This window comes from Urocitellus parryii, chromosome 5 (assembly GCF_045843805.1).
Source record: "Urocitellus parryii isolate mUroPar1 chromosome 5, mUroPar1.hap1, whole genome shotgun sequence".
In the NCBI taxonomy this organism is placed as follows: Eukaryota; Metazoa; Chordata; class Mammalia; order Rodentia; family Sciuridae; genus Urocitellus; species Urocitellus parryii.
The window spans coordinates 95,178,914-95,191,046 of NC_135535.1; the positions used below are offsets into that span (position 1 = coordinate 95,178,914).

General features: G+C 33.9%; 1 protein-coding gene across 3 annotated transcripts in view; it reads right to left on the bottom strand.

Moving 5' to 3' along the window:
* Positions 1-1,476: 1,476 nt before the first annotated feature.
* Atf7ip (activating transcription factor 7 interacting protein) overlaps positions 1,477-12,133 on the bottom strand; it is a 104,362-nt gene continuing 93,705 nt past the window's right edge. For all 3 annotated transcript variants that reach the window (XM_026414161.2, XM_026414162.2, XM_026414159.2), the window contains exons 14-15: positions 7,485-7,597; positions 1,477-2,178 (exon numbers count right to left, since the gene is read on the bottom strand). In XM_026414161.2, coding sequence (XP_026269946.2) covers positions 1,759-2,178; positions 7,485-7,597 — 533 coding nt within the window. In that variant the 3' untranslated portion in view covers positions 1,477-1,758. The remainder of the gene's footprint in view (positions 2,179-7,484; positions 7,598-12,133) is intronic.

Consider the following 12,133-nt stretch of genomic DNA (forward strand, 5'->3'; position numbering starts at 1 on the left):
GGCAAATTTGACTTGTGGAAAATTCTAATTCTCATTGTGGTCTCATTTTCTGAGAGTGAAAGGAAGGTTAGGAGCATTTACATTTTGGCAACCTATAGGCTTTCTTCATCACCAAACTTCATATTTAAGATGACAGTACAATGACCAGTGCAGTCTCTAAAGAAAATTTCTTTACAACTATAATACTTTCTATTTTAAGCCATCAAAGTTGTAAACAAAACAATATTAATAAAAATGATAGCTCCCTCCTATTAATTCCAGGAAAAATAAATGACCAATTTATTTTGAGAAGGTAAAAATATGAATTCAAATATCACAAGAAGACTTGAAAAGTGATTTCACAAACTCCATAAATACTTTTAAAAATATTTCCAGTTGCACTCTCATCAACCCAGACCTCTTATCCTAAAAACTATCTACTCGCAAAACACTAACCTGATACCAGTATAGCTGACACTCATAATGACAATCCATGACCTAAGTTGAATTTCACTAATTTTAAAGAGAATGGAGATAACAAAATGTTATATTTCATTATTATAGAGAATGACCCAAAATAATACTTTCAATTTTATCCAAAGCTGATAAACGCTAATCAGATTAAACTTGGCACCATCAAACAAAAGGTTAAAACAGGAAGGATGACATGAAAATAAAGAGGAAATGGAACTTTCCTCTTAATATATTAGCTCATTGTATTTGGTGAATCTTACTGTTCATTTCCTTTGAAAGGCAACTGTACCATGGGTGGTTAAGTATACTAGAACTGCTTTCATAGTGTCTAACACAGTGTGCAACATAAAACAGGTCTGATGGCAAACTTTCTTAAACAATGTTTTTCTCTTGGTCCATTTTTTGAAGTTAAATAATGACTCAAAAGCATCTATACCCTTAGAAGAAACCAGCAAGTCAAGTTTTTAAAGTTAAATGATGATGCCACAGATGAGAAAAAAAAAAGTTATACGTGTGTGTGTGTGTGTACACACACATATATGTACATATAAAGGCCTTGGTGTGAACTTACTTGAGGGGGTGTGTGTGCTATATTTTGTGGAGATGATGGAGGAATAAAGGTTGAAAAGCTAAGAGCAAAGAGTAACAACAGTGGACATATGGCCATGTTTATTTCTATAGTAAATCTGTAAGGCACAAAATAAACATAAAAGCCAGGTTAAGAAACGGGAGGGTGTCACTGCAGATGTTTTTCATTTAATTAACAACTTAAGAAACAAAAAATGTACAAATTTTTTCCTGTGTTCAAATTAACCTATTTTAAACTAGTCATTTTGCTTTTTATTTCTTTGGGTTTTGTTTAGATTTAGTTTAAATCACTTAACTCTGATACTATAGATTCCTTGCAGATATTTAACCTACTTCATATGAAACAGAGGTAAATGTGAGAACAAAAATGGGAGTTTCCACTGCAATAAACATAGAAACAAAATGAAGCCCCCCCCCCAACCAAAAAAAAAAAAAAAAAAAAAAAAAGTCACACACACACACGTTCCTAGCCTCAAAACTAAAGCAAGGTACACACATATACATTTCAAAACCCTGAAGCTGAATTGTCTGGGAGAAGATTCTTGCTTTATGGGCTGAGTTTATTTTACTTCTGGTTATAAACAAATGTAGTGTATACACACATCTGTCCAAGAAATCTTGCACAATGTGGATTTTACATTAGGTATCATGCACAAGATTAAAAACAAGACCAAAAGGTGAAACTTTTAAAAGAGGAAAAGATAAAGGCTCCAAGGTTTAATTGCTCTGGGAAGAAGAGATCACATCCGTTGACTGAGGATCACAAAAAGGTCCAAAACGTCCATAAATATCCTTGGCTCGTACTGCAAAATAGTATTTGCTGCCAGAAACAAACTGGGTGAGAGTACAAGCCATGGGCAAGGGAAGAGCCTTTACTTCCCCAATCTTTTTCCATTGTGAGGGCACAGTGGCACTGGGTTCCTCGTGGTAAGCATAGAGATGGTAACTTTCCACAGTAGCACAGCTTCGATCCACCTCCAAGACACTCCATGACAGTACAATGCCATTTTGACTCTGAACTCGTGCTAACTTCAAGTGTGGCTTCTGAGGCAGAGAGGTGCTGGCAGCTTCTGGGGGCAGACGCTGTGGTTGTGGGGCTTCTGGTAAGGGTGCAGGGTGCACGGGGCGTGGGGGCTCCTAACAAAAGAAAAATCACATTCTTTACAGTGATCACAGAAAGAATTATTATAGAATGCTAGAATTAAGACACCCTAGAGATTACATATAGAGCTATCATTTTCCATAAATTGGTGTGGGATACCACACTAAGTTTCAAAAGTTCTATTTGGTATTTTGTAACCAATCATGTTTTGGGAACAACGGTGTTAAGGGTACTTCTACTAATACTCCTGAGACCTAAAATATTGAAGTTTTTCTTGATAAATAAAATGTTCTTGCTGATAGAATATCATTTTTTAAGAGACAGTAAGCCAGATGCAGTGCCACATGCCTGTAATCTCAGTAGCTCGAGAGGCTGAGGCAGGAGGATTGCAAGTTCAAAGCCAGCCTCAGCAACTTAGTGAGGTCCTAAGCAACTCAGTGAGAACTTGTCTCTAAATAAAATACAAAAAAAAAAAAAAAAAGGGGGGAGCTGGGGATGTGGCTCAGTGGTTAAGTGCCCCTGGATTTCAATCTCCAGTAACAAAAGAAAAAGAGACACTGTAAAAGTAGAAATCATATACCTCTAAAAAATTAATATCTGATTTAAGTAACTATTCTATAGATTCTCACTTGAACATAACATTCTTTAAAATCATGTTTGAAAGTTTATCATATGAAATTGAAGTATACATTATATTTTCATTTTGAAGCTGTTTTGCCAATAAAGACAGTATCGTATTCTTATAAATAAGTATATTTAAAGTTGAATGCATATTATGTCCTTGGTAAGCTTGCAATTGGTGATTGGTGATATTTAAATTGCACCATGAAAAATAGGACTTAAAGAGATGCAGAAATAGTTATGTACCTTTCAGTCAATAGGTAAAGCATAAGCAAAATCATGGGGATACTAAAGTGAGAGGGTTTACAGGCCAGAAAACCTTTTTCTTAGCCATAGGGTTATGTGAATGGAAATAAATAAATAATAGATAGATAGATAAATAAATAAATAAAAATTTGGGAAGGTAGGTTAAGGCTACATAATGAAAAAGCAGGATACTAACTTTAAAAAACCCTCTTGACAGATAATATCTAAAACTGGAACAATGTCATTATTGTAAATATTATTGTTATATCTGGGTGTTAGGTAACAATGAGAATAATTTCTTCAAAAATGATTTAGTTGAGAACCAGAAAAAAAGGTGTATGAGTGATTTTTTTTTTCCTCCAAGTGGAACATATCATTGGTTCACTGACTTTATACTGGAAGTCACATAACAAACAATTAATTGCCTTAATTGAAATTCACTTAACAAATATTATATATAGTTAAGGCTGGGGTGTAGCTCCGAGCATACTTAACAAGAAGGGGGCTGCAAGTTAAATTCCCAGCACCATTTTGTTATGTGAATAATTTGTATAAACTAAATATTAAATACTAAAGATCTAATAAGATCTTTTTATATTTCCGTGGCAGGCTAGTGATGTGGCTAAGTGGTAGAGTGCCTGCTAGCATGCATGAGGCCCAGGGGGTCAATCCCCAGTACCACAAAACAAACAAATATATGCCTCATAGAGTCAAGCTGTCTAAAGTATAAGAAAAAGTATTCTAAAATTCTCAAGAGAAACTTCAAGTCATATTTAAGGGTATCCCCACTGAACTAATAGCAGATTTGTTAACAGAAACCAGGATGTCTAGGAAGGAATGGAATAATGCAATCCAAGCCCCGAAAGAAAATTACTTCCAAGCAAGATTACTAGACTTAGCAAACCTATCCTTCAGAATGAAGAATAAAGGCCTTGAGACAAGCAAAAATTGGAAGGAATTCACAACAGCCTGACAAAAACATATTTTAAGGGAGTCTTATATCCAAAAGTGAAAGATTATTATCATCATAAAAGCATATGAAAATATAAATCCCACTAGAGGAGGAGAAACACAAAGGAGAAACATTAAAGAATAAAACGTTTTCAATATAGTACACTATCAAAACACAAAGATGAATAAGGAAGAAAAATAATTAGAATATAATCAATAACAGTAATATTATTATTACCAATAATAATTATTGAATGTAAACTAAAATCTCCAAATAAAAGATTTATACTGCTTAAATGGATAAAATGCCAAAACCCACAATATGCTGTCTACAAGAAAGTTGCTTTACCAGTAAAGACACATACAACCTGAAATAAAAGATAGAAATGGAAACCCAAGCTAGCAGGAATAGCTATACTTCTATTTGACAAAATAAGACTTTAAAAAGACAAAAACTAAAGAGATGAAGAAGGTCACTATATAATGTTCAAGGGATCAATTCAGTAAGAGATAACATAAAAATTATAGATCTATATGTACCTAATGTCAGAGCATTCAATTTTATAAATAAAAAAAGCCTTTTTGACCTACAAGAATAGATAGATTCCAATTCAATAATAGGAATGCTCACATTGTACTTTCATCAATGGAGAGGTAATCCAGACAGAAAAGTCAACAAAACAAAGTTAAAACTCTACTACAGATCAAAGAGACTTAACATATGCCTAGAAACTATTTCATACAATACCTCTGGAATACAATCATTTTCATCAGCCAATAAAACTTTCTCTAGACTAGACAACATATCAATCAGGCCACCAAAAAGAAAAAAAAAATCTTAACAAATGTAAAAAACTGAAACCATAGCCTTTTATCTTTTCTGATAACAATGGAATAAAACCAGAAGTCAACAACAAAGGACATTTTAGAAAGTATACCAATCAATTAACAACTGAACAACACACTTTTGAACCAACAATGAGCCACTGAGTCAGGATTTCTCACTGCAAATGAACATGGAAATATATCAAAACTATGGAATTCAGCAATAGTAGTACTGAGGTAAGTTTATAACAATGAATGCCTACATCACAAAAATAGAGAGATTTCTTTAAAACAACCTAATGATATATCTCAAGGGCTCAGAAAGCAAGAACAAACCAAAACCCAAATTTAAAGGAAAGAATAACAAAGATTGTAATAGAAATAAACCTAGACTTAAAAGGGAAGGTGAATTTGATCGGTACATGTGATATCCATGTATGGAAATATCATACTAAATCCTATTAATATGTCCAGTTAGTTACTAATGTATATGAAAAAATATAACTCCATGCAAAGCTTAGTACTGTGATGTGCATACAGTAAGAATGCATAAAAAATATGCTAACTAATACACGAAAAACTGAAGTAGAATTGATATGAGTATTGGTCAAGTTGCTATATTTCCTCTAAAGTTCTCTCTTTTCCTAAAGCGACTTAATCACTTCAGTAAAAAGCATTAAATAAACATATAGCTAGCCTTTGACTGGAGGGATCACAGAGTTTTACGTGTTTGATAATAGCTGAAATGGCCTATAAAATCAACTTTTATGATTCTGAATCTGCTCAGACCTCACAACTAGTTAAGTCAAATGAGTATTTATTTTTGCCACTGCAGTGGAGTTTTGTTTTGATTTTTTTTTTTTTTAAGTCACAGAAGGACACAATATCTTAATTTTATTTATTTTTATGTGGTGCTGAGGATCAAACCAGTGCCTCACATGCTAGGCAAGTACTCTACCAGTGAGCTACAACCCCAGCTCCTGCAGTGGAGGTTTTAACTGAAGTTTTACAGAAACATATAACATCAGTGCTTTGCTCAAAAATAATTGAGCATATGCCTGAGTATAAACAGATGGGTGGCAATATGGATGAAATAAAGTTGGTCATGTGCTGATAACTGTCAAAATAGGGTTATCAGTACTGAAGGAATGGTTATACTGTTTTTTCTTTCATATATGTTTGAAAACAGCTATCTCAAAAGTATTTTAAAAATTGCATTAAAATTAAAAGAAATGTCTATTTCTCTGGTGAGATACAGTTCATTTTAAGATAATACACAAGAAATTATTCACTTAAAATTTTTTTTAATTTTGTAAAAAGCTCTGATGGGTTATAAAATTTGCAAAGAATACTATAAATGACATTTTTGCTGTGTTTTTTAAAGAAATATTTGATGAAAACTTATTTGTAACTGCAAACAACAGAAATAACCTATTTGTCACATACCCAAATACAGCCAGAGTTGAAGTATTGTGAATATACTCTAGAGGTCCTAAGATTAGGCCATTTCTGGTTCTGGCTCTGACTAGCTTAAGTAATGATACTGAGGAATCATTTAACAACTTGTGACACAGCACACCATTTTCTTCCCAAAAGGAGAATAATAATTTTATTCCTCATAGGACTGTGAAGATTAAACAATACATATGAAATATTTCATAAAGTACCTAACATATATTGAATGCTCCACTGATATTACTTTTTCCACTACAGTGAAATAATAAAAATCATTACTAAAAGACTATAGAACAAAGACTATAGAGCTAGATTCAAGGATCTCTAGGAGGTATGACCTTAAGTTGGTTAACAAACTTGGTGAACATGGACCACATCTATAACAAAAAAGGGGAGGAAGAGGGGAATACTGGAGATTAAACTCAGGGGCATTCAACCACTGACCCACATCCTTAGCCATATTTTGGAGACAGGGTCTCACTGAGTTGCTTAGCACCTTGCTTTTGCTGAGGCTGGCTTTGAACTTGCAATACTCCTGCCTCAGCCCCTGGAGCCACTGGAATTATGGCGTGCACTACCACACCTGACTGTAACAAAAAAATTTTAAAAGTCCTTTAGGTAGCAGTCCCAAAGAACTCCTGGATTAGGACTAAGTATACTAACAATGCAGGGAATATGTTAAACACTCATAAATGCTAGGCATTATTATTAGTATTTACAAAGAGATGTTCTCCTAGGAAATAAGTAATATCAAACCCAATCTCTTGTCTTCCTCTCATAAAGCAAGCATACCAATTTTCATGATATTCCATTCCAATCAATGCTATCATATTCATGTCACAGAATGATGTGACACTGTTTTAGAGGTTAAATCTAATGATAAAGCTTTGGTTTTCTCCGCCTTAACAAATGAATTTCCTAAACCAGTGGATTATTTAAAACAATAAATTAATAATAATATAGTAGTTAGGACTGATATAAGATTTTGAGGAAAAGAGTAAAGTTAGAACATAAAAAAATTAAAAATACCATTTGTATGCCATAAGCAAACTCAATGATCATTACCTCAATGATCATTATTCATAATGGTAAGACCAACTTTCTTAAATAAACTCCTACTGGAAGAGCAGAAAGACCTGTCATTTCCCTTTAGTATTACTACTTGAAAGAAAAAATTCTAGCTACAATAATATTTAACAGTTGTATAGTTGAGAATTTTATAAAGCCAAGCATCAACATTTACAGTATGCACTTGTGGTGGTCGGTGATGCACTGTGAGCTGAGGACCTGCTGATCCCAGAGTTAATCCATTGTTAACAACATATGTGGTTGTTTGAGGCACTCGAACTGTAACACCTATAAAAAAAAAAATTAAGGAATAACATCAGAATTCTGTAAATTTAGTAGAACACTGATTTAACACTTGATGATAGTGAAGCAATATTTTTAGAATGCAGAAAAAAAAATTTCCAAACTAGAAGTTTATACTTGGCCAAACTATCAGTTAAGCATGAGGAAATCTTCATAATATGCAAGCACTCAAAAAATACAAAAAATACAGAAGATAATTAGAAATTATTTTGAAACCCTATACTCTAATAAAATAGAGGATAGTGAAGGCATCGATAAATTCCTTAAGGCATATGAGCTACCCAGATTGAGTCAGGATGATATAAACAACCTAAACAGACCAATATCAAGTGAGAAAATAGAAGAAGCCATCAAAAGACTACCAACCAAGAAAAGCCCAGGACCAGACGGATATACAGCAGTGTTTTACAAGAGCTTTAAAGAAGAACTAATACCAATTCTCTACAATCTATTTCAGGATATAGAAAAAGAGGGAGTACTTTCAAATTCATTCTGAGGCCAATATCACCCTGATTCCAAAACCACATAAAGACACTTCAAAGAAAGAAAACTTCAGACCAATATCCCTAATGAATTTAAATGCAAAAATCCTCAATAAAATTCTGGCAAATCGGATACAAAAGTATATCAAAAAGATCATGCGCCATAATCAAGTGGGATTCATCCCTGGGATGCAAGGATGGTTCAATATACGGAAATCAATAAATGTAATTCACCACATCAATAGACTTAAAGATAAGAACTATATGATCATCTCCATAGATGCTGAAAAAGCATTCGACAAAATACAGCATCCCTTTATGTTCAAAACTCTAGAAAAATTAGGGATAACAGGAAATCACCTCAAAATGGTAAAAGCTATATTCGCTAAGCCTCAGGCCAGCATCATTCTAAATGGAGAAAAATTGAAGGCATTCCCTTTAAAATCTGGAACAAGACAGGGATGCCCTCTTCTCTCACCACTTCTATTCAACATAGTTCTTGAAACACTAGCCAGAGCAATTAGACAGACGAAAGAAATTAAAGGCATAAATATAGGAAAAGAAGAACTTAAATTAGCACTATTTGCCGATGACATGATCCTATACCTAGCAGACCTAAAAAATTCAACCAAGAAACTTCTAGAACTAGTAAATGAATTCAGCAAAGTGACAGGACATAAAATCAATACCAATAAATCAAAGGCATTCCTGTATATCAGTGACAAATTCTCTGAAATGGAAATGAGGACAACTACTCCATTCGCAATATCCTCAAAAAAAAAAAAAAATTCCTGGGAATCAACTTAATAAGAGGTGAAAGCTATACAATGAAAACTACAGAACCCTGAAGAAAGAAATAGAAGATCTTAGAAGATAGAAGGATTTACTTTGCTCATGGATTTGTAGAATTAATATTATTAAGATGGCCATACTACCAAAAGCACTTTACAGATTCAATGCAATTCCCATCAAAATCCCAATGACATTCCTTGCAGAAATAGAAAAAGCAATCATGAAATTCATCTGGAAAAACAAGAGACCCAGAATAGCTAAAGTAATTCTAAGCAGGAAGAGTGAAATTGGTGGTATCGAGATACCAGATTTTAAACTATACTATAGAGCAATAGTAACAAAAACAGCATGGTACTGGCACCAAAATAGGCTGGTAGACCAATGGTACAAACTAGAAGACACAGAGACAAATCCATAAAATTACAACTACCTTATATTAGACAAAGGTGCTAAAAGCATGCAATGGAGAAAGGATAGCATCTTCAACAAATGGTGCTGGGAGAACTGGAAATCCATATGCAACAAAATGAAATTGAATCCCTTTCTCTCACCATGCACAAAAGTCAACTCAAAATGGATCAAGGAGCTAGGAATCAGACCAGGGACTTTGCGTCTAATAGAAGATAAAGTTGGTCCTAATCTTCATCACGTGGGGGCAGGCCCCAAATTTCTTAATAAGACACCTATAGCACAAGAGTTAAAATCAAGAATCAACAAATGGGACGAATTCAAACTAAAAAGTTTTTTCTCAGCAAGAGAAATAATATGCGAGGTGAATAGGTAGCCTACATCCTGGGAACAAATTTTTACCCCTCAAACATCAGATAGAGCTCTAATCTCTAGAGTACACAAAGAACTCAAAAAGTTAGGGCTGGAGATGTGGCTCAGCGGTAGCGCGCTCGCCTGGCATGCGTGCGGCCCGGGTTCGATCCTCAGCACCACATACCAACAAAGATGTTGTGTCCGCCGAGAACTAAGAAATAAATATTAAAAAAAAAAAAATTCTCTCTCTCTCTCTCTCTCCTCTCTCACTCTCTCTTTAAAAAAAAAAAAAAAAAAAAGTTAAACAACAAAAAAGCAAATAACCCAATCAACAAATGGGCCAAGGACTTGAACAGAAACTTCTCAGAAGAGGATATACATTCAATCAACAAATACATGAAAAAATGCTCACCATCTCTAGCAATCAGAGAAATGCAAATTAAAATCACTCTAAGATACCATCTCACTCCCATAAGAATATTATGAAGTCAAACAATAAAAAGTGCTGGCGAGGATGTGGGGGAAATGGTACACTTGTACAATGCTGGTAGGACTGCAAATTGGTGCAGCCAATTTGGAGGGCAGTATGGAGATTCCTTGGAAAGCTGGGAATAGAACCACCATTTGACCCAGCTATTCCTCTTCTCAGACTATACCCAAAGACTTAAAAAGAGCATGCTACAGGGACACAGCTACATCAATGTTCATAGCAGCACAATTCACAATAGCTAGATTGTGGAACCAACCTAGGTGCCCTTCAACAGATGAATGGATAAAAAAAAATGTTGCATTTATACACAATGGAATATTACTCAGCACTAAAAAATAACAAAATCATGGCATTTGCAGGGAAATGGATGGCACTAGAGCAGATTATGCTAAGTGAAGTTAGCCAATCCCTAAAAAACAAATGCCAAATGTCTCCTCTGATATAAGGGGGGTGATTCAAAATGGGATAGGGAGGAAGAGCATGAGAAGAAGACTACCACTAAATAGGGAAGAGAGGTGAGAGGGAAAAATAAGGAGAAGGGGAGTTGCATGGAAGTTGGAAGGAGAACCTCACTGTTATACAGAATACATTTATGATGTTGTAATGAGAAAAAGAAAAAAAAAGTGTGTCACATTAGATTGGATAGAGAGAAAGGATGGGAGAGGAGGGGAGGAGTGGGGGTAGGAAGGGCAGCAGAATAGAATAGACAATATGATTGATGTATATACATTCCATGTATGTATTATATGTCAAAATACATTCTGCCGTCATGTATGACTAAAAAAAATTAAAATAAAAAAAATACAAACTTCTGGGAACCCCTTCTCAAGTACCCACTGAATTATATGTCACTGATATGAGAAAAAAAAAAAAAAAAAGAAGAAGAAGAAAGGAAGACATAAGAAAAGGATATCCAGCACAGAAAGAAATACATGTATTCTCACTAGGAGGACTACAAACAAAAATCCCAGAACACTGGTTCTGTGCCAAACAAGAAGAAGGCAAACAAACTACAATGAAATAGTGACTCAAAAGACAAACTGAAGTTGTCTTTATAAAGATTCCTGTCTTCTTTCACATTTCTAACTAGAACAGAAAGCTTCAAGAACGGTCATCCTTGCCTTGTGTAAATTAGGTTTTTCTCTTTTTCTTCATGTCCCACGGATCAATGGAGGAAACTATTTATTTTATCCACAAATGACATTTCTAAGATACACCCCAGGGCAACAGAAGTACAGAACAGAGACATATACTGTCTCAATCATATTTCAGTCATATATTCAGTAGCTGGCTCATATCATAGTTCTGCCAGAAGGTGCCCTGGTGAATCTAGTTTCCCAAACCTCATTTTTATGCAACTGATTTTCCCAGAGAAGGCTCTTAACAACTTGAGAAAGTTAAAGCCAGACAATGAAAAAGTGACTCTCATAGCTATCATATATAATAATGACATTATTATAGTTTCTTTAAACACCTATATTTATCTTTGCTATTAAATTTTTCAAAAGTTTCATACACACACACACACGTATGTTATTTATGTATGTATACAAGTGTGCATTTATTATATGGATAACTATATGGGTGACAAAACCTTTAAAGCCGAATGACCAAGAGAAAAGCAAGGACAGTAAAAGAAAAGGGATCGGGATACAATAGGGAAAGGCATACTGGAGGGCGTATAGGTTACTGGTTAAACTTATTTCATAATCTAGTAAGTTCATAGGTAATTTACTTTATTATTTTTCTTTAAACTTTAAATAAACCTCTTACACAACTTGAATTCATATGCTATATTCTACTACTAAAACATATAAAGTATTTTTAATATAATAAATAATAAATAATAAATATAGCTACTATAATTTGTAAATTATATACATAGTTATATATATATATATATATATATATATATATATATCAGTAATATATAACATATGTATAGGAAAGTAAAAGTTTCCTTATTTTCCCTTCTTTTATTTCTCAAGCACCTTA